General features: G+C 42.3%; 1 protein-coding gene across 2 annotated transcripts in view; it reads left to right on the forward strand.

The window, feature by feature from the left end:
* Positions 1-23,931, forward strand: part of drosha (drosha ribonuclease III) — a 112,122-nt gene that overhangs the window by 6,905 nt on the left and 81,286 nt on the right. Inside the window, exons 5-15 of one of the 2 annotated variants that reach the window (XM_074622200.1) lie at positions 250-412; positions 1,390-1,550; positions 4,579-4,659; positions 6,400-6,486; positions 6,628-6,714; positions 10,297-10,368; positions 10,693-10,774; positions 12,506-12,574; positions 13,719-13,888; positions 16,654-16,778; positions 20,675-20,774. In XM_074622200.1, coding sequence (XP_074478301.1) covers positions 250-412; positions 1,390-1,550; positions 4,579-4,659; positions 6,400-6,486; positions 6,628-6,714; positions 10,297-10,368; positions 10,693-10,774; positions 12,506-12,574; positions 13,719-13,888; positions 16,654-16,778; positions 20,675-20,774 — 1,197 coding nt within the window. The remainder of the gene's footprint in view (positions 1-249; positions 413-1,389; positions 1,551-4,578; positions 4,660-6,399; positions 6,487-6,627; positions 6,715-10,296; positions 10,369-10,692; positions 10,775-12,505; positions 12,575-13,718; positions 13,889-16,653; positions 16,779-20,674; positions 20,775-23,931) is intronic. The other variant, XM_074622201.1, reaches the window with a different exon arrangement.

The following is a 23,931-nucleotide window of genomic DNA, read 5'->3' on the forward strand; positions in this document are numbered from 1 at the left end:
TTAATCCCAATGGAAAATTTCCAACTTTAATATTTTTGCAACTCTAGCAAAGACATATTTGTAGATTGACATAAAGAGTGACTGTTGGTTTGCACTTATTCAGAAAAACTGAATTGCATGTGTACTTTTTAAGACATTTTTAAATAACAAACAGCCGGACTGTGGCAGCATCAGAGCTTTTATCTGCACTTGTTCTATCTGACATTTAAAAAGTTGGAAACGTGTGTATTTTTATTTAAACGTGTTCAGGGAGACTCGACTGTGGTGGGAACCAGTAAACTGCGGGACCTGTACGAGCGCTTCGAGGAGGAGCTGGGGAGGAGACAGGAGAGAGCCAAGGCTGCACGACCCACCTGGGACCCACCTAAGACCAAACTGGATGAGGATCCGGGTGGGCAGGCCTGCACAACTAGTTGGGTGGAATATTTTCATCAATGCAAATGATTTTGTTTGATAGCTGCTGTAGCTATCAGTCAGTGATTGATTCCTAAAGTCAACCTGCTCTTTCTTGTGTTCTTGTTACCTTTGTAAACATATAAGTTGTTCTGTTTAAGTGCAACAGCGAAATAACAATGTACAAACAGTTAATACATCTGTTGGCAATCTTTAGCAATTGATATGCATAAAAAGTTGCCGTCTTCTCAGCAGTGCGTTGGGCTGAAGCAGAGATTAAGTTCAGTGTTAGTGATGTTATCTGCGCGGCTGTCAGCCTGGTTGTCTCTTTCAGCGCTGCAACAATATAAATCTCGCTCAGGGAGATCTAATTTGCCAAAACATGTTGCTCCGGGCGCTGACTTCACAATCAAGCGCTTGAGTTAAAAAACAAAAACAACAACGCTGATAAGAATTGAAGATTTTGCTTTGCTAAGAACCGCAAACTATTCAGCTGACTGGTAATTATGATCCTCATTTTGGTGCGAGGTTTCTTATTAGTAAGAGAACGTGTGAGAGAAATAAAGAAAACATGAGTGCCAGATGTCAGCGTTGGCAACTGTGCTGCTCTTTTAATCTCACCGATGCTTTTAAGTCAGCATTTGGCTCGATAAGTAGAAACTGTAATGAAGTAGAATATTGAAACAGTGATTGGTAAATCACGCTAAGCTATATTTGTTTTGCTTAAGAAACATTCAGATTAGGTAACAGATCTGAAACTTTGCTGCATCAGCATTGTGTTGGTAATTATTCCTCCTACAGGAGTTAGCAGAGCCAGACATTTAAAACATTCTGACAGATAGCTTTACGGAGACTTTATGTTGTATAATACTATTTGAGGGCACAGCTGAGCCGGGGAGCTTAACCACCGAACTCGCTCCGGCTCACCGAATTATGTTTCAGTTGTCAGCCCTGCCGTGTGACGTGATGATTAAAGACCTTTTTTTGCACTTTCAGACAACAGCAGTAGTGAGTCAGACTGTGAGTCGGACGGCGAAGGAAGCACCTGCTCCAGCAGCTCTGACTCAGAGGTTTTTGATGTCATCGCTGAGATCAAGAGAAAGAAAGCTCACCCCGACCGCCTGCACGAGGAGCTGTGGTACAACGACCTTGGGCAGGTTGGTCTCCCTCTTGTGACATTTATTATGTTACAAAACCCAATTCCTATATTTATATCCATTTGTTTTATCTTCCACATTAGGGGTGGGGTACAGGGGATGTTCAGGGGGGAGATAGTAGGTCAACAGTAGATGTCACGTAGAAGTGGTGTACATCATACAACAGCTGCGAACCTGAAGATTAATTTGAGATGCAGCTCAGCACTGTGTGTCAAGTTGTTCTAGTCATTAATCAGAACTAAAAAAAATATTATTAAAATAGATTGTAAAAGTGTTTAAGGGCTTAGAACACTATGATAGAAGTATATGATGGTCATTACCATGCTCTATTATGTCTCATAAGTTGTTGCAGCACATTTTTGGGTTGATACCATTTGTTGCACATATTTGGTGCTAAATACAACCATTTTTTACCACTCAAAAATTTAAAAAAATGATCAATAATCCCTCCAAAATAACTGATTAAGACACCAAAAACCTTGAGGACCACCATAGAGAAAACCATGCTGTGATTTGGGATCAAAATCTTTTGACATTTGGAGATTTCTGAAAGAATTTCATTTTTCGGCAATTGAATAGCGAGCCCTTCTGTTGTGTAAACTGCTCAGAAACCCCCTTATTGTCAATGTAGCTAGGAAAGCCATCCATCCTCTGAATGCTCTAGGTCTCTAGTTTGTGGCTGTATAGTTTCATGAGGCTGTGATTATCCTAGAGGTCACCACAGGTCATTTTATACAGTGAGGTCAAGTTTTTAAAAAAAATGGTCTCACTACAATGAAATGGCTCCTATGGGGACTATAACCATCACACATGAATACAGTCGGGCTCATTGGATCCACAAGAGTCTCAACTTTACAGTGATACCCAATTTATGCAATTCCAAGCCTGTTTAGGGACCCCAGTATGCAGAAATATTCAAATACATCATTTTAGAATAGGCCAAAATAACACTGCATTCAAAAAACTGCATGTCATTATCATAAAGTGGGCATGTCCGAGACTCGAGGGTACCCAGAGAACCCATTTCCATTCAGATATCTTGAGGTCAGATGTCAAGGGACCCTTTTGAAAATGGCCAGTTTTGCCTCGCCAAAATTTAGCTTTAACTTTGGAGTGTTATTTGTCCTCCTTCCCAGTATTTTCACCCTAGCTATAAAACTGAACCTGCCACAGCCTCTGAGCCGTCGGATCGTTATCAGGTCAATAGTTGGAGAACAGATCAATCCCAAACCATTCCTGAGGCACTTTGAAGCTATGTAAGCTGTACACCTTTACCACAACATTGCCCATGACAACCTTGGTATCACAACATAGGGCAGTGGCAGGCAAATAGCAGCCCTTTGGCCAAATCTGGTCCTTCAGCAAAAACATTTGGGCCCCTGACAACAGCTGAAATCTTCACTGTCATACTTTACACCAGAACTTTTACATGCAACAGACTGAATATCATTTGATCGAACAAAACAAGCAGGGATGTCATGATACCAGAAATGTAGTAGTTGAAAAAGAATGTCTGAAAAAGGTCTGAAAAAAGTCCGGAAAAAAAAAAGAAAAAAAAAAAAGAAGTCCGAAAAAAAGTCTGAAAAGTTTAAAAAAAAAAAAAAAGTCTGAAAAAATGTAAAACTTTTTTTTTTAAATGTCTGAAAAAAAAGTAAAAAAAAAAAAGTCTGAAAAGATTATTTTGAAAAATGTCCGAAAAAAGTAAAAAAAAAAGGCTGAAAAATTAAAAAAAAAAAAAAAGGCTGAAAAAATGTAAAAACATTTTTTTAAATGTCTGAAAAAAAAAGTTAAAAAAAAAAAAAAAGTTTGAAAAAAGTCTGAAAAGATTATTTTGAAAAATGTCCGAAAAAAAGTAAAAAAAAAATCGTAAAATTATCTGAAAGAAAAAAGTCGTAAAAATATTCGAAAAATGTCTGTAAATTAAAAAAAAAAAAAAGTCTGAAAAAAGTCCGAAAAGAATTCTGAAAAATGTAAAAAAAAAAAAAAAAAGTCTGAGCAAAATGTAAAAAAAAATATTTTTAAAAATGTCTGAAGATATCAGAAAAAAAGTTAAAAAGAAAAAAAAAAAAGGTTTGAAACATGTCCGAAAAAAGTGTGAAAAGATTATTTTGAAAAATGTCCGGAAAAAAGTTAAAAAAAATCTTAATTATTATTATTATTATTATTTTCAGAAAATTTCTGTAAATTAAAAAAAAAAAAGTGTAAAAATGAAAAAAATATATATAAAAAAAAAATGTCTGAAAAATACTCAAAACAATTCTGAATTTTTTGTTGTCAGGGGCCCACAAACAGCTGAAATCTTCACTGTCATACTTTACACCAGAACTTTTACATGATTTTTCACAAAATTAACAGATAACGGTAGATACATCTAATACTGTCCCTACATGAAGCAGCTGCTGTGCACAAATAAAGTCTAATAAACTTATTAGATAACACAAATAAATGATATACCACTTGAGTTAAATGGAACATGCATCCATAGGATTCTTTTACAGAAATGATGCCGGTAACATTTTCTTTATCAAGGCAACAACAACAGTACTTCTGCTGTTCTGCCCTTGTATAGCAAGTTAGGTGTCAGTGTATCTATAATGTTGATACATATCATGATGTAAATCCTTGTCAAGTATTATTCCACTCTTATTGCATTTGCCACAATACTTGATTGAGGGCGCCCAGTTCAGGTCGTTCTCTCTGAAGTTATAAAGTCATTCTAGTAAATATTGGAACTCACTTGCTTTAGTAGACGAGACAGTTTGATGTCTGATATCTGACTGCGTGATTGGAAAAGTGTTTGAAGTTTATTGAAGAGTTTTCCCCTTTTAAAAGAATGGATTTTTCAACTGTTGTTGAGATAAAGAAAAAGCCTGTCAATAAAACCTTTTAGTCAGAGTTTACCTTCACTTTGCCCAGACGCTATCACATAGGACAACTTAAAAGTCAGAGCTCCAGTGAAGAAGTAAAGGTCAGGACACGGCAAGTGAAGCAGTTGAGTCTGATTTACGTATTTTTTTTTTCTGTCCAGATGAATGATGGCCCCTTGTGTAAGTGCAGTGCCAAGGCCAGACGTACAGGGATCCGCCACAGCATCTACCCGGGGGAGGAGGTATGACACGCCGTGAATAAATCACACTTTCATAACCTTGAAGTCGTGCCACAGAGGGCCAAGGACGTTATTCTAGTCAGCTTAAATGCATTCTCTATAAACTGACCATTTGCCATTGCATTAAAGGGACACTAAGGGAGATTGTATCATCCCAAAGAAATGATGGTATTACATGTGCATTACCGTAAGGGGAGTTGATCTATACCTCATTATTTATTTTACCAGGCGCTGAGTTATCTGGTTTTCTGGTCTTCCTCCCACATAGATGCATCTTCGACTGAACACTTTAACACATTTAACATTTAAACAACAAATAAGGTGTGATATTACTCCTTTTAATAAACCTTTTACATTTAAGGAGAAAGGGAGGCGTTTTAGGAGGAGGCAAAGTCAGTCTGTGTTGTTAACCTATGGTGAAGTGTTAAATTAACATCAACCTCCAGACGAATGCTGGTAAACGTCGTAGAGTTCTACTCACCAGCCACTTTTGCAAGCACTTAAGCGTTGTTTGAAGGTCAATCTATTTGGGTTGGGAAAATGAACAGAGCTTGCCCCCTCGTTAGTCGATTAGTTGACTAATTGCTTGTTACGGCCTCAGCTGACCCTGAAATTGTTGGTCAATTAATTGTTTTTTTATGGGTTTATACAGTATATCTGAAATGTGACTGCGTTCATTAAGAGGATGTCAATTACATTTTCAGTCATTAGGCACTGCTGTAAATTATAGGTTAGATCTCTGTTAACTACGGAAGCCCTGAGGCAAGTGACGAAAGATCCAGTGGTTTATTTTCTAAGTCTGATCTAAACTGTTGTTACGGTGTAACAATTACAAATCCTTCTTCTACTTCAGCACCACGGACAGCGCCATGTAGGGCTGCTCGATTATGGCAAAAATCATAATCACGGTTATTTTGGTCAATATTGAGATTGTGGTTATTTAACATGATTAGACATTGACTTTGGAAACACAATGCACTTCTGGTGCATTTTGAGAGCAAAATTAAGAGGAGCTCCATCGTTCTGCGCGGCTCAGATGGCTTGCCAACATCGATGCACCGAGGACAGTCACGCCAGGAGCAGCGAGCTCCAACCCTCCCCGGAGGGAGCGAGGGCACAGCGGGCACAGGCCTTTTCAAGCCGACCTAGAGCCAGTCGCGGCGCACTACTACGCCCGGCGACGGCCAGCCGGCGCCTCCCACTCCCACACCGAGCGGCCGTCCCTGACTTGCCGAGCGGGACGAAAGCACAGCACTGTAAAGGAAAAGGTGGTGCGCTGGATTTATAACACAAGACAAAACAAGAGCGTCATTGTGAAATGGAATGTGGACCAATAATCGCTTTATGTTTTTTCATGATCGTCGGAAGCCAAGATTGTAATTTGAAATTCGATGAATTGCAACAGCCCCTAGCGCCGTGGACTTATCAATACTGATATTTCAGAGCCATGGTAGATTCTAACCTCTGTCAGATAAAGGATCAATGACTCAGGCAGACTAAAAAAAAAACCCATATCCTGCTCCTGCAGTCTCTGCTACCAGGGGATGGAGAGGGGGGATGGCAGGTTAACAAGGGAGGGATGCATTTTGGTCATTTTGCTCACAAGGGGGATGGCATCACTCCTGATCCCCCCTCAAATCGCCTACTAGGTGTAACAGCATACATGGAAGAACAAAGCAGTAATTCTCTTTTAAAGAGGATTACCTCGCTACATGTCAGCTACTGAGTTTGTGTCTCTTTCAGCCGGTGAAACCGTGTCGTCTGATGAACAACAATTCGGGAAAACTGTTCCACTACAGGATCACTGTGTCTCCTCCCACCAACTTCTTGGTATGTGTATTATCTGCACAATTTAAATCATGATTTCTCCAGAGTATTATGATTAATACATTTGTATACAGTACTGTCATAGCAGTACGCCGAAGCTGCTGTGTGTGTTTGAGCTGTCCTGCTGCCGTTCTTCTGTTCCAGACCGACAGGCCGACCGTGATCGAGTACGACGACCACGAGTACCTGTTTGAAGGCTTCTCTCTTTTCTCCCACACACCTCTCACTAGCGTAAGTCTGCTTTTGACTTGTTCACGGTGCAGGACCATGAGTTTTACACCACAAAATGTTTGCATCACTGTTATACCTGTTTTTAATATTTAACGTCATCTTTATTATTTACTTCCTTGGGATTGTCAGTTCCTTTCATATTGTGTTTGAGGTGCAGGCGTCACACTGAGTTCTCTTGAGGTGAAACAAAGTTTACAGGGTTGTTTGCAAGTTTTCCTTCTCTGTTGATCTTCACCATCAGAGAGTCATTTCATACTCAAATACATAAAACAAGCTATGAACTGTACACAGTTTCACTTATTGTGCAACTAATAACCTGAAGACCAAAAGCTCATCTTAAGTCACAGGAATAGTTTGGACGAACCTTAACTTTTAACACACATTTGTTCTGGTGGACTTTCAGTATCGGGGCCTTGCTGATATTTCAAGAGAAATGATATGATCCTTGTTTATATACACTCACCGGCCACTTTATTAGGTACACCTTGCTAGTACCGGGTGGTCTTCTGCTGCTGTAGCCCATCTGCTTCAAGGTTGGACGTGTTGTGCGTTCAGAGATGGTATTCTGCATACCTTGGTTGTAACGAGTGGTTATTTGAGTTACTGTTGCCTTTCTATCATCTCCAACCACTCTGCCCATTCTCCTCTGACCTCTGACATCAACGAGGCATTTCCGTCCACACAACTGCTGCTCACTGGATATGTTCTCTTGTTTGGACCATTCTCTGTAAACCCTAGAGATGGTTGTGCGTGAAAATCCCAGTAGATCAGCAGTTTTTGAAATACTCAGACCAGCCCGTCTGGCACCAACAACCATGCCACGTTCAAAGTCACTTAAATCCCCTTTCTTCCCCATTCTGATGCTCGGTTTGAACTTCAGCAAGTCGTCTTCACCACGTCTAGATGACGTAATGCATTGAGTTACTGCCATGTGATTGGCTGATTAGCTATTTGTGTTAACAAGCAATTGAACAGGTGTGCCTAATAAAGTGGCCCGTGAGTGTATATCGGCTGGTAGACCTTCATTTTGATTTGATCCACTTTATTGCATCATAAGGTAAGATTCATTTGTAACGACTAAAAGCAGCCGACGGGGTTCAGGATGTCTTATTCCTTGTTAATTCAAAACAAACAAAAGAAGTTACTCATCATAATTTCATGGAGAAATATTCGTATTAATATGTTTTTATTAGTTTCATCTTGATATCCCAGTGCTGGTATTCCACCCACGTTCTGTCCTGTCTTCTCTGCGGTGTGTGAGCCTCTGCTATGTAAAGCAGCCAGGTCCATGATGGTTTAATTACCACACACTGCACCGGCCACATATGATCCCATCCTCCTCCTACATGTCTGTTACGGCGGCCACATATAATTTAGGTCAGCGTTTGAGTGAAAAATCCCCTCCTCCTTTTAACTCCACTATCGGCTTTTGGCTCGGGGTCGGCTGCTTTGTTGCCTGGACAAAGTGCTCCTCTCTCTCTGCTGTGCTGACCTTGTCGCGGAGTCCTCTCGCTCACTTTTGAAGGCCCATCAGTGACGGTCAATCATTAGAGAGGTCGTGACTTAAAAGGAGCCTCTCTTCCTGTAGCCGTTTGAGCTGTGTGCCTGACTTTTATTCTAAGGAGGAAGTTGAAAGGGAGCCAGAAATCAATAGGGGACCACCGAAACCCCATTTCTTGAAAATGTGTTAAAAGTGTGAATATTTTGGTGTCTAGATATATATAGCTGCAGTTCCTGGTCATTTACTAAACGGTTCCTTCAGCCCGTTGCCGTCTGCTTATAGACATTTACTGCTGCTCACTCACACAATCTCTCGATCTTCTTTCTTTCACTGTCTTTTTTTTTTTTAAATGAGTCGGCTTCCAAACAGCAAAGCCTAACTTTACTTTACTTTATAACGCGTTAACGCAAATCCTTAGTAACTCCACTAATTTCATTAATGCATTAACGCAATTGATCATTCGGAGGTTGCAGCAGACTCCATTTTAAAGCTTTCATATAAAGGCAACATATGAAACTAGAAAACGTAAGGAATCCATCGGTACCAACCATGTCATACTAGCTCATCGTGAAGGAGGTTAAATAACACTCCAAACTTGTGCTACACTTTGGCGAGGAAAAACTGTCATGGCCAATTTCAAAAGGGTCCCTTGACCTCTGACCTCCAGATCAGTGAATGTAAATGGGTTCTATGGGTACCCGCGAGTCTCCTCTTTACCGACATGCCCACTTTATGATAATCACATGCAGTTTTGGGTCAAGTCATAGTCAAGTCAGCACACTGACACACTGACAGCTGTTGTTGCCTGTTGGACTGCAGTTTGCCATGTTATGATTGGAGCATATTGTTTTTATGCTAAATGCAGTACCTGTGAGGGTTTCTGGATCAATATCTGTCATTGTTTTGTGTTAATAATTGATTTCCAATAATAAATATATACATATATTTACATAAAGTAGCATATTTGTTCACTCCCATGTTGATAAGAGTATTAAATACTTGACAAATCTCCCTTTAAGGTACATTTTGAACAGATCAAAAATGTCTGATTAATCATGGATAAAATATTTTAATTGATTGACAGCCCTACTTTTAATGATATCAACCCAAAAAAAATGCTCTCCCTTCATACTAAATGGTCCTAGATCGATTCTAGAGTACTTTTATGAAGGACGCAATACAAGAGTTGAAGCAGCAGCGCTGTGTTTGACCAATCAGCGACGGTCATCCCTGAAAAATCCACCCCTAAAGTTCCTGTACTGTCAGAAAGTACTACCTCCCTGGACCAGGGTTTTTTGGGGGGGTGAAATGTCCCCAGAACTTAATTTAGACCCTGGTCCCTGCGGTCGAAGTTCCTCAAAAGGTTCCTGGTTGCGGTCAAAAGGGGCTCATGTGTGCTCGTGTGCGTCGGTGTCTGCTCGTGTGTATTTTTCCTGCCTGTTTGAATAATAAAGTACTTGGTCAATATCCGTCTAGCTTGAAAAGAGCCCCGGGGATTAGGCATGATTTGAACTGGATAATTTAAGCAGCCCTTGTTAAAAGCTAGGGTAAACGCTTCGTGGCAGTGTGGGGATTAGGAACCTCGGAGCGTGGTGATATTAGCCCCCTGCTAGTTAACCGCCGGGATGGGCAAGAATGAATGTGGCTCCCAGGTTAATCTCTTAAAACGGACCCCCGTGCTCTGACAACAAAGAGCGTGTAACTAGGGAGATTAAACACAGAGGAGCAGGCTTATCTCTTTAGTGAGATTTGAGTTACTTCATTTTCAAGAGTGAGGTGCATGCTGCTGTGTGTGTGTGTGTGTGTGTATGTGGAGGCAATGTGATTCATGGGAGTGTTTGTACATGTCATGTTTTTAAATTGACCAAAGCTTGTGCATGTTTCTACACATTACAGTGAGTTATGGTGTTCTTTCCTGAGCCTTTCTTTACATTGTTGTGTGCACCATCTTGAGCGAGCTCCGCAGCAGAGATGAGGTTTTAATGAGTTTCCTTGAAAAGCTGTAACCTCTGCCTAACGCCATGGTAATGAGTCGGCCCGTCCTTTCTTCCTGTCGTCCTCTGCTCCTTTCATCATCACAGATTCCATTGTGCCGTGTGATCCGCTTCAACATAGATTACACCATTCACTTCATAGAGGAGATGACACCGGAGGTCAGTAAAACCCCACTTTATCTCGCAGCTCTTTCTCACCCCTTTTTGTTTTTATCTCAAAACGGCTGAGTCTGAGCACAGCTGAGCCACACGTAACCCTCACACCTCAGTGCCTGGGCGAGCCGAGGTGCTAATCCTTGTAGACGAGGGAAAAGAGATTCTTTTTAACCTGCTGAGGTTGATTACAGCGATAACTAAATCCAGTTCTTTTAACTTTATCACATAAGCCACCTTATCAGTCACATCTACATTTAGGTTCTCTTTATGGCAGTAGGCTTGTACTGTGTGTTCATATAACCCACTCTCTCTCTCTCCCGTGTTCAGAACTACTGCGTCCGAGGCCTGGAGCTGTTTGCCGCCTACTTGTTCCAGGACATTCTTGAGCTGTATGACTGGAACCTGACAGGTACGATTCACAAACCAAAGGCCCGTTTCAAAGCAGGGCTGACATGCAGATCGCAAATGGTGGCAGTTTCGCGTTTTATAAATTGATTATCGCTTGCAAATTGCAGATATATTTGCAAGTCTTACCGAGCTTTTTTCTATTTTACACCTACACCTACAGCTTTAACTTAACTCCCTGTGAAAATGGAAGTTTATTTTGAAAAGACATTATGCATGTAATGAGCGTTTATCGACACGCAGTCCCTGACACGTCCAAAACTAACACAAGATGGGTGTTTGACGACTTGGGAGTGAGAATGTGTTTTTATGTCATTATTCCAAAACAACACATGTGATAATGAGCAGCTGAAACATCTGGACCGGCCCACATATAATTATAAGATCATGAATTTAACCTCCACAATCCTCGTACATCATCAGAGCGTATTTACAGTAGTGAACATCTTATTTCTCTTCTGCAGTCTCTACGATTTGAGATTAGAATAGAATAGAATAGAAAGCTTTATTGTCATTGTATTAAATACAACGAGATTCACAGTTGCCACTTCTGGTCAGTGCTTTAAAACAAACAAATACTTGACAAGACTAAACGAGGCAGATAAAACATGTAACAGGTAAAACACACACAGTTATAAAGCAATATAAAACAGGTAAAGTCGAAGTAATAAATAAGTATAAACAGAAGTGATACACTAGAGTGTAAAATATAAAAATATAGGTATGTAAACAGAGGTAATTGCACTTATAAAATAGGTAGGGTAGATGTAATAAATAAAATGTAAACAAGTTGCCCTTGAGGTGTATATTGCATTTAAGAAAGAGCATTAAAATTGGTATGGTGAATTCTGATTAATAATTGTGATTATCATTTCAACGACCTGTTCAGGTTGTACCCTGCCTTCGCCCAATGTCAGACGGTTACAGATAATAGATGGATGGATGGATTTCAACAATAACTTTACACTCCTAATACTTATAGTGATCAAAAAGTGTTCATTTTGGGTCTTTTCAAACATGACAACATATCGATTTTACCGTGATATTTTACCTGGCGGTAACCCGTCTGCTTCCAGCTGGCTACCTGAGGCGAGGTGCCGTGTGCACATTGAAATCAAGACATTTTCTCTCAATGAAAAACAAAGCTTATGACAAACTGCCAAAAACGAGCCAACGAGATGCAGCAGCAGCGAAACTTGGCGTTCCTCAGGCTACCCCGTGTCGTCTATTCAAACAGTGAGAAACAGTCATGGCTGCTAGTGATGGAGACACAGAACGAATGTGCACGAGGAAAGCACCTGTGGTTTGAAACAGTCAATAACATTCAGTAAATAGCGAAACTATCCGTTTCAATACTTTATATTCATGTAACAAATATATAAATGTCAATTAGATGGTAATCTGCATGAGAAATAATGAAAAAAGAAATCGGTTCTAATAATCATCCACTTATAGTTATCAATAGAGGTGTAACAATACATCGATATATTGATTCAGTGATCAACAATCCAATATCATCAATGCAAAGTGAAAACATCGATACACATCTTCATCTTAAAGATGAGGCTTTATTTTGAAATTCCCACTTTATATTTATTCTTTTTTATTAAAAAGAATAAATTGTTTTTCATTTGAATATCTGGAAGAGCTCAGTGATAAAATTGTCAGATCCTAATTTAGTTTTATTTTGTGAGTTGATATAAATGTAACTGAATGTGTTAAACGTTTCTTCCAGGTCCTGAGTTCGAGCCCTCCGGATGCCAGCGGTTCCATTTCATGCCCCGTTTTGTCCGATTCCTACCAGGTGAGACTTTAACAACCTACAAAGAACCTGTTTTCTTGTTTTCTCTTGTCTCCCTCTGGTGGTCAGAGGTGACACACTTCTCAAGTTAAAACAGAAAAGAAAGAGAGTCTCCAGTAACGTGTCCTCCAAAACATTTCTGCATACGCTGGTGTTGATATTCATGGTATGTTCTCCTACAGTGCCTGAGCTGCTGTGTAGCCGCGTGGTATTCATCTTTGATACACATGATGGTGCTGGTGCACTATGATATTGCCGCGGTGTTTGTTATGACAGCCGTGCCACCTACCTTCTTTCCATCAAAAAACAATTTCTCTCCCAGCTCTCCCAATTTAGTCCGCTACAAACACTTATCTGCCTCTTCTTACAAAAGCACAAAAACCCCCAGTCCGATGCGATGTTTCTGATGTGATCTGTATAAAGAGAGAGAGCGGAGACGAGGAGTTGCAGTGAGAGCGTGATGTTGGTGTGTTTGAAAGTTCCAGTGAGAGTGTATGGGTTGTTATTGTCTTAATGCATTTCTAGGACTGAGAGGGCAGTGGATCTTTGTGCGTCTGTCCATATGAACACTCGTAAATGGAGGTCAATCAATGTTTTGTGTCTATTAAACTCACTCTGATTAGATTGCCCACACGTGCCTGGCTGCATGTCTCAGCACATGCATTTGTATGCTCACTGTCATACAGTTTCGAAATGTTATTCTATACGCGTGTCATTATGTGCCTTCACGTACTGTATGGCATCCGACCTTGCATCGGTGCCTCTGTTTACCTGTGTGTTTCCGGAACAATGCGATTGCGATGCATTGGGGACATTTTCACAGGATGTAATATTAGCTTGGAGTTGGCTGAGGTGAGGAGGGGTGAGATGCTTGTATAAAAACAAAGATTTTCACCCAACGTCAGCCTTGATTTTGGGCCAAGGATTTTAAACAGCGAAATAATGCATTGTATGGAAGCTCGGTGAAATGTTTCCCCTCGTGGAAAAAGTCACGGCTTGTTTGATTTCACAAACTGTAGCTACGAAGACTGAGATTTCAATTAACTGTGAATCCCCGGTGAGCTTGCATACCTTGTGGTGATTATATGCTTCTGCCCATACGTGCATTTATTTCCGGTGTGCATTTATGTTTCTAAATGTGTCTTAGATGGTGGGAAGGAGGTGCTGTCCATGCATCAGGTGCTGCTCTACCTGCTGCGCAGCAGCAAGCCGCTGGTCCCCGAGGAGGAGATTGCAGACATGCTGCAGTGGGAGGAGCTGGAGTGGCAGAAATACGCGGAGGAGTGCAAGGGCATGATTGTCACCAACCCGGGCATGGTGAGGCCTCAGCTGCACTATTATGACAGGAGGGGGGCCTCGTCTGCTCCTTCAAGGGCATGCGTCGCCCCCAACCCCGACACGGCAGGAATAAGGCTGTTCCTGTTAGCCTGTGACATGAGCAACCTCACCTATTATACCCAAGGGCGTTTGCTGTCATCAACGTTATTCGGGCCGAAGCTTCTGTGTCACGACGAAGTTGGTTAACCTTCTTGTCTGGCCCATATTTTAAAGGATGTACCGTAATTGTGTCTGGGTAAAGGTGAGGGTGTCATTGCTAGCTAAAAGGTTGCATATGAACTGTGAATATGATTGCGTAACCTTTGGCGTGGGTGAGTTATTGAGTCAACCGCTCTTCCTGGCAGGACTGAATGGTTGCTGTCAAAGTTTCTAGATAGGTGGGTGTATAATAGTCTTCCATCCCTAGACTCAACTTACAGATTGCTCTGCCAGTCAAACAAAGTCTATTAAAAAGGTCATATAGAGAGACTCACCTTGTCTGGAGCAGCGGTCAACCCTGGGCAACTTCCTTGTCACTCACTTTTTATAGTGTTTAAGTGGTTATTTTATAACCATTTAATTCCATTTGAAAGTTTAGAAGCAAGCAAGAATTAGCTTTCAATATTTCCCAGTTGTTTTATGTAAAATGATTGTCATTCCAAGATGTTTGAGATATTACCCATGATTGATAGAAGGGCTGCAACTAATCTCTTATCAACAGATATCTGCATATGGATACAGAATCTGTAGGCGACGGGACACGATGTTGGTATCGGAATCGTTCTGCTTTCCGTTTATAGTCAGAGTGGTATTGATCAATCATGTTGGAGCAGGCTTTGGTTGAATAACAGGTCAACAGTCAGAGCAGAAGAGGTGGAATACATTGGCTGAAATGCATTCTGGGATCAGCAGGTCAAAGTGCTTCACAGATGACTAACAAGTGTGGACCATGAAAACAACAGAAAAGACAATAATAATTCAGCTATTTAACAATTAGATACTTTTAGACCAATGCATGCCAGACAATAAAAATGAAACAAATCTAATAATATATACACTCACCGGCCACTTTATTAGGTACACCTTGCTAGTACCGGGTGGTGTTCTGCTGCTGTAGCCCATCTGCTTCAAGGTTGGACGTGTTGTGCGTTCAGAGATGCTATTCTGCATACCTTGGTTGTAACGAGTGGTTATTTGAGTTACTGTTGCCTTTCTATCATCTCCAACCACTCTGCCCATTCTCCTCTGACCTCTGACATCAACAAGGCATTTCCGTCCACACAACTGCCGCTCACTGGATATGTCCTCTTGTTGGGACCATTCTCTGTAAACCCTAGAGATGGTTGTGCGTGAAAATCCCAGTAGATCAGCAGTTTAATACTCAGACCAGCCCGTCTGGCACCAACAACCATGCAATGTTCAAAGTCACTTAAATCCCCTTTCTTCCCCATTCTGATGCTCGGTTTGAACTCCAGCAAGTCGTCTTCACCACCTCTAGATGCCTAAATGCATTGAGTTGCTGCCATGTGATTGGCTGATTAGATATTTGTGTTAACAAGCAATTGAACAGGTGTGCCTAATAAAGTGGCCGGTGAGTGTATATTTCCTTTATGGATTAATCTGTCACTTTTCTTTTTTTTTTTCAGTAATGTACTTAGTTGGTCAGAAATGTCAAAAATAGTATTAAATATTTAAAATAAAATACCCATCACAAGCTCCTTGAGTCTGTGGTGACATCTTAAAATGACTTGTTTCGTCAAACCACCAGTCCAAAACCAAAAGATATTAAATCTACAATCATAATAAACAGAGAAAAGCATTGAGGGATTATCACAATTGTTTCTAATAATCATTTTTGAGCTAACTGATAGTGATCACAAGCCTCAAATTTGGTTAAGAAAGTACATTCCTGGAGGTAAAGAATTCAATAACATCAATAACATGTCATTTCAGAGCTCGGTGGCCCAACTCAGTCCATACATGCTCTCATTTTGTAGAAATCTCAGCCACTGTGATATATCATGTGCTACTCCAAATGAAGGGGTCAGATGCCAATCAAACATGCAATGCTCAAGTGATTATTTCACACGGGGGCACGGTCGGCAAACGAGGGCACAGATGCCGTCATTCTTCAAACAGCCACGGTGCATTGAAGCACTGGTAAAGGAGCAGTGGATGCTGAATTGCCTGGTGTATACAACATTAGCATTTCCAATGTATTTGTGTCTGGGTGGTAAACGGGGGCAATCATCAAGCCCTTCCATCAAACCAATCAAACCTAATTATGTGGCTTTAAAGACAAAATCAAAGATGCCTGGCGACCTCTTGCTCTCAAATCAAAGTTTGTATGCAAGCCGTGACGAGCGAGCGCGGCTAATGTCAAGGTGAGCCCGGGCCTCGAGCCATCTGCCGCGCCGCTCATCGCACCTTATGCTACAGCCCCTTCCTCTGATCTCGCAGAATGCCTGACAGGCTAACTGTGATTTGGGAGTCAGCTGAGAACATGTTGCTTGTCAATCTCCTCACAGATAAGCGCTTCAGAAGTTAGCTCGCTGTCCCTGACGTCACTTTATCATTGTTGTGCGCACGCCACGAGCCGGAATCTGGGCCTCACCTCATTACATTCCTGTGACAGACGGCCCTCGTGGCGTGGATTATTTGTTTCACATATTGGTAGCAGGTGATTGAATGATGGCTGCCTTGAAGCTATATGGATGTGGTGATACTGTAACATGACTCACTGCGCTGTACTTCTTTTACCCTAGAAGCCGAGCTCGGTGCGTATCGACCAACTGGACAGGGAGCAGTTCAACCCAGACGTCATCACCTTCCCCATCATCGTTCATTTTGGGATCCGGCCTGCTCAGCTCAGCTACGCCGGGGACCCTCAGTAAGATCACATACATGTACACAGACACACGGCATAAATGTCGATCACCCATCCGAGTACAGATCTCTCCCCCCCACCCGCTGTGTATCGTCTCCCTCGTTCCCTCTACGCCTTACTCACCGGCGCTCTCCCAGGACGCTGTGAGGGCATAATTTCCGGTGTCGCGCGTCGAGGAGGACGAGAGCGGCGTGTGTCGAGGAGGAGGGGGAGATAGACGGATAGATGGAAATATGGGGAATAGGAGGATGAGAAAACGAGTGGCGTGACATTTTCACATCCGTCGTCACGGGTCCCAGGTTTCCGCTGGGTGCCTCCGCCGTGGGAGCTGCTGCGGTTTTATGTCTCGTGAATAGTAATGCCACACACGCCGCGGGGCTGCAGTAGGGAATACTGTACTGTGCTGCTGCATAATTAACAAAACCAGTGTATTAGATCATCTGAGCCGCGGTCTCTGAGGTGTTCAGAGACACGCGACAACACCACACCAAGCGCCAATCAAAAGTCGGCACACAACTTGGTTCCTGCGCTCTCGTTCTAAATTTAAACCTGTGGATTTCTTTTTCTACTCGGATGTCTGGTCTCAATCACAGTCAGGAGGAGGCGCGGGAGGAAAATAGCGGTGATGAAGACGCATTAGGAAATCCATTTAGGCAGAACTAGTTTGCTTCTTCCCCTGACTAATGTCCCCTCTCCCCTGCCGCTACATTTTAGCCGTCTGTCCGCTGAGCTCTTTCATCCCCATGCACCCTGCTGCCATGTCAAACTTCTCAAAGCGGCAGACAACGACAAATTTATGGATGGACTGGGACATCATTAGCTGATGCAGAAACGAGTAGTAAGAGACCAGCGGAAAGGATTCCTTACCACTGCTAATGATGCGTGTAGCGAGGGCAGGAGTCTGTGTTGATTGCGGCGGCGGAGATGCCACAGAGAAGGGAGCCTTGGACACAGCAGCAGCATATATTAACTCAGGAGACTGAAGAAGCTGTGTTGTCTTCTTTCCCCTTCACACTGTCCACTGGACGCATTTGTGTTCAGGGCCGCTACTCGAGCTGCTCCGGCTCCATCACGACAGCTGAGGCGAGAATGATGACATGTCAGAGGTCAGGGAATGTAAAGAAGAAGAGAGCAGGGTGGAACAGGACAGACAAGCCGAGCAAGAGACGGGGGAAACATGAGAGAAACATGATGGAGGGATTGTCGGAGGGGAAAGCAGAGGAAAGGATATGAATGGTGCACAGAAACAAAAAGTGAAAACAGAATGTAAGAGACAGAAAGGTCGAGACTTTGGCGCCGGTCGAATAGTAAAAAAAAATTACGCCCTATGCACGGTTCAACGTTAAAATATACTTGCCCAAAGTTCATTTTGACTTGCCCCTATACAAATTGTTTCATTTATTAGTGGTTATCAAATAACAACAAAGACCAAAGTTAACTGTCATGTCTAATCTGAATCTGGAGTTTTCCCCACATCCTCTAACGCCACCTTACTAAATTCCTGTTTCCAGGATAAATGAAATGCTCGCTTGCACATAGCTCATAAACTTTGTCTTTACTCGCCGCCATTTTCTTATGAGTGCCCGATCAGTACTGCGCACGTGCAACTCTCAACAGAGACGAGAAGGAAGCGAGATGGCTCACTCTTTAGCTACTTCTATCATCAGCTCCGGGAAAAACAATGCGTTTAATTCCTTTTTAACACTGTGAGTTGCAAGATTTACTAGCCTGAAGTGGCATTTTACTTGCCCCGAGCAAACCTTATTGTTGAGCCCTGTATGTCTTTTCATAACCACTTTTCCTTGACCTTGAGGGATAACGTCATGAGGTGGAAAGATGTGAAGGAGCATTCATAAGGACTTAGGAAAAGACAACCGCGGTGCTCAGAGAATCTGAATGGTGCGTCGCTTTAAGTGTTGTTGCTGCGAGGAATTATGGACGGCATTATCTCCTCTCCTTTGGTAAAGGATGGTCCAGTGTAGCCTATGCTGAAGGACATAACAAAGGTAGCACTGAAACGCCTTTCCTTAGCATTTAGAGAATTCAACCAGCTCTTATCATGGCTGCCACTTAAAGGAGCAGTGTGTAGCATTTAGGGGGATCTATTGTTATAAATGAGATATAATATTAATATGTATGTTTTCTTTAGTGTAAAATCTCCTGAAAATAAGAATCGTTGTGTTTTTGTTAGCTTAGAATGAGCTGTTTATATCTACATAGGGAGCGGCTCCTCTTCACAGAGCAGACCTCCATGTTTCTACAGTAGCCCAGAACGAACAAACCAAACACTGGCTCCAGATAGGACCATTCGTGTTTTTGCATCGGCCACCGTCTCCTACACGCTTGGCACACAAAAGTAGTTTCAGTTGGTTGCAATCTGCAACCGCACCACTAGATGCTGCCAGATCCCTTTAAGGTAGCAGGATTCTGTAATCTATCTGATACATGACAGTGATGAGGACATTTATTAGTGGTCTATAAGGCTGGTTAGACTAGTGAGGAGCAGGCGATGAGCGTCACCGGTCCTCACAACTGTCATTTACGCAAAAACGAAGATAAACACTCATTCAACTTTAAAACAAGTTTTAAACTCTAATCACTTGTAATCAGTATTTATGAACTCACTGCTGGTGTTTGCCTTCATCACCCACCAAGTATAGTAGTTCTGTCTGTAGAGGTCCCGTCATGTTTGAGTTGCACCATTACAGAACATCCATGTTCCAGATCCCCTTGTTTGTACATTAGCAGATAGATGAAGCCAGCAGTGCTACAGATACTATGCCTGGAAAAGGACTAGAGATGGGAAACAGCAGAGAGGGGGAGAACAGAAAGAAAGAGGCAGCATATGCTAATGAAAGCATGTGCAGGGAGTGGCGAGAGCCGCGGCGGTGCTACCCTGAGAGCACACAGCGGATCTGTGGAAAGGTCATTGGAGCGGATTGGGGACGAGGGGGCCTCCCAGGCTGGATAGACTCTCTCTCTCTCTCTCTCTCTCTGTCTCGCTCTCTCTTACTTCCCATCTCTGTCTCTCGTCCGCTCAGGCTGCTTCAGTGCGGAGGTGGTGGTGAGCTGATAATCGGGGCGGTAAAGCCGTCTCATTCCCTCGTCTCAGTCTCTAATGAAGTCCCCACTATTAAAGCTCTATAATTCTTCTATTCCTCAGTACACCCCCACTTCTCTCCTTTTCCTTCCTTCCTTCCTCGCTCCCCTCTCTCGCTCTCTCTCCTTCCCCCTCTTTTTATGCCTCCCTGCCTTTCTCTCTGTCAATGCACCGTCCTATCCCCCGAACTCCACCACCTTACCCCTCCATCCCACCAATCATAATTGAATAACTCTGGGTAAATGAGGAGAAAGTCTCCTGAATGGGAGCAGAACGGTCACACTCGGCCCTCAGTGCATCAATCAAGAGGTCTGATTGAAAAGAGGGAGAGAGAGAGGGAGAGAGAGGGGGGAGAAGGGTAGGTGGTTAGTATGGTGGCTACATGTCACCTTGCCGATAACTCCCCGCCTCTTTTCACATGCAAATGAGAGCAAAGACAATGAGGTTTTATAGAAAATGAGAATAAGGAGGTTGTGAGATAGCTCTCGAGCCAGACGTCAGGGCTACTCCAATGTGTCATGACTTACAGCTTTTTACAAGAGAAATAAGGTGAAGTGCAAATTGTTAGTCAGTGTGTGTGTGAACCTCTGCTCACAGTTCAAACATCTGAAACACTGAGGATCTTCTGTGTCCATTGCCCAGCAGCTAATGCAATAACGGCCACAGGCAACTCTTACATTATGTTTAACATCAGGCAAGCTGCAGATGAAATATTGATGTGCTGCTGCAAAGCAGGGAGAAGTGAGCGGGAGATTGACTCCTGTCAGCCTGACGCCTCCTTATTTGCTGTCTGCTGCAGGTACCAGAAGCTGTGGAAGAGTTATGTGAAACTACGCCACCTGCTGGCCAACAGCCCCAAGGTCAAGCAGATTGACAAGCAGAAGCTGACGCAGAGAGAGGTGGGTTGAAAGAAAAACAAACACACTTTGATATGTTTCTTTTTTTCCTCTTTTGTCACACTCATATTTTAACATTGTCAGGTTGGCACTGCTCTCGCTGCGTGGATGTGTTGCAATGCGCTTTTAAATTTTAAATGTTTTTTGGGGGAGCTCATTTCCTGCAGATATGAAAAAGGTTGTGCTGAAACAACCCGAGCATTTTGCACTCTCTGCAGAAATAAGAGCAAAACTGTTACAATTATTCCTGCTGTGCGCACCGATTCAAATGCTGCTTATCTGGAACTCGCCGCTGGTAGTCAGAATTATTGCCTGAAAGTAATAAGGATGCTGTTTCGCTAAACAAAAGTGAGACAGCCGAAACTTACAAAGGCAACATTATTTTCTGGTTTAGTTGATTTTATATAAAAACACAGCCTCTGCTTTCACGCATTTAATGATTTGCTACAACAGAGGAATATGTAAATACTGCATCCAGGGCTTTTTACCTTGGAGAAAATATTAATTTGCACATTAGTACCACGCACATACGACTAGATATGTGTTATTTGATGTCGGAAATTGTATCTCACATTTACAGTAATTTGTTTTCATCTAAATTGTCCAGCCTCTAAATGTACTAGCAACCATCTCCTCTTCATTATTCACAAAACGTTGACTGATTTTTATGTGGAAATAGGTATAAATGCAGGAATGTTGAGCATAATGTTTTGACAGATTGCACCGTCCATCCATCAGGCTTCAGACCCTTTCCTCCAGCTCACAAATAGCATTATTATTGGCTCAAAAACTTCAGGTTTAAATACTTTTAAAATAACAAAAAGGTTCAAAATTCATGGGATATTTACTGATGTATTTTATATTGTAGAACAAAACATTAAAATCTCTTAAGCTTGTGTTAACTGCAGACCTTACTTCAGACATGTAACTAAAAACCGGGAGCCGGAAGTGTTAAAATGCTGAGTCATGTCTGGGTTTTAAGACTCATTCCTGCACCACACTGTGACCATTTATAAAAATAACTATCTTTTGTGCTCAAAGTTACCGACTTCAGCTTTAATAATGCATAATTTAGATGAATTTTCAGCTCAGAATAAAAGTGCTGTAACTGCTCTCCTGAGTTGAGTGTGAAGGTCAAACCACCACCAGGGACTGAGAATGAAAAAAGGTTCAGGTTTGGTGAAGTAATGACCATGTAGCCACGGGGAATCGCAGCGTACAGGTGCTGTGTGTGTGGCCTCGCTGCTTTGTCCCTCCGTATCTGTCCTGTAGGGAACTGCTGTACCTTCTCTACAGTTAGACACAGCAGATTCACTCTCCGAGGCGTCGAGTGCGTCTCTTCCTTTTGGTCTGTTTGATACACTCTGAACTAATAATGAGTAAGAACTCAGAGCTCAATTAGCTTGTTTCCCAGGTAGTTCGGCGAATCTCTCCGGCTAACAGGCCCTGACAATCCTACTGTCAACCTGCACTGGAGCAATTAGTGAACCCAAACACATGCACACGCACACACACACCGGGTCCGTCAGGCTCCAGCACAAGCATTAGCCATGTCAGTGTCTCTTCACTGCAGTGGAAGTGTGGCATCGCTGCTTATTTAATACCCCGGGGAACACTCAAGCTTTCCTGTGTAAATGCATGGTCTTTCAGTGAAACACTAAATGTCTGTTTCATTTTCTACCATTAAGAATCAACCCTGTCAGAAGGTGTTCACAGCAATGTGGTGCTACTCCAACTGGCTCTTTGATACCTCTGTGCTCAGTCTGGAGTCCACAGAGCCCCAGGGAGACCAAAGGTGTGCGTCTTGGCTAGAACTGGCCTTCACACCGGGGAGCACGCCTCTGCACCCATTTCCAAATCTCATGCTGAAAGCATGGAGGGTTGTGTGTGTGTGTGTGTGCGTGTGTGTGTGTGGGCGGAGTTGGTGTGGCGTTCAGGGACATGCAGACTGTCTGTGTGTGTTGCCCAGATGGGTTCTGTGCGAGCCCCTCAGCCAAAACGCATGACTGGGTCCCGATATTATCTCCAGAAAACACTCCAACTCCTTTGATTCCCTTTTTTTTTTGATGATTTTTGCATTCAAAATACAACAATTTCATTGTTTTTGGTTAACAGTCTACACATTATAACCAATAATTGCAAGGTTATAAAACATTGTGTGTGACTATATTGAGACTGAATGTTACTTTACTTTCTCATATCTCTAATTTAAATAAGTATTCAGCCCCGAGTCAGTGCTTTGGCAGTGAATTCAGCCTCGAGTCTTCTCTATCAGCTCGGCATATGTGGATTTGGGGATTTTCTCTGATTCTTCCTGGCAGATTTGGCCGAGCTCAGTCGAGCTGCATGAGGAGCATCTTTTTGAAAAAGCTCTCTTCAACTCATTCCACGGATTTTTCTAGTAGTTTGAAGTCTGGGCTCAGTTTTTTTATTTCTCAGTCGATTTCCAGTGTTGATTGGGATGTGTTCATAAGGATCATTGTCCCGCTGCACACTATATCGGCCCAATCTGAAGATTTTAGCACTTAAATCTGGTTCTTGACAAGAATTTCTGTTTAGTTGGTCCCTACTGTAAGTTTTAGGAAGCAATCAACAACAGTACCCTGCAAAGAGGCAAAGACGCAGAGAGGGCTGTCAAAGTTAACGCAATAATAACTCACTTTTAATCATTTAATCATATGAAACTAGAAAACATAATGAATCCATTGGTACCAACCATTCATTTGGCAAGTGCATTTTGTCCAAAGCAACTTATGATAAGTGCATTCAAACTGATAGATGTTATCAAGCTAAAGTTGTTCCATTACCCATAACGGTATCGTAAATGCTTCGATGCAGCCTAAAATTGACTGCATCGTACACAAATCTATACACTGAACCGATTTCACGTTGTCATATAATTTATTAGCTTATTTACTCTACACAGGAACAACAACAACAACACGTGTCACTCAGTACCCGATCGGTACCGCGCATGTGCATCTCTCAACGGAGATGAGAAAGAAGCGAGATGGCTCACTCGTCAGCTACTCATTCATTCATTCATTCATTCATTATCTGTAACCGCTTATCCTATTCAGGGTTGAGGGACTCGTTAGCTACTTCCTTCTTCAATTTCAGACGCAGCGATCGTTTTTTTCCTGCGCTGATGATGGAAGTA

Source organism: Sebastes fasciatus, chromosome 21, assembly GCF_043250625.1.
Source record: "Sebastes fasciatus isolate fSebFas1 chromosome 21, fSebFas1.pri, whole genome shotgun sequence".
NCBI lineage: Eukaryota > Metazoa > Chordata > Actinopteri > Perciformes > Sebastidae > Sebastes > Sebastes fasciatus.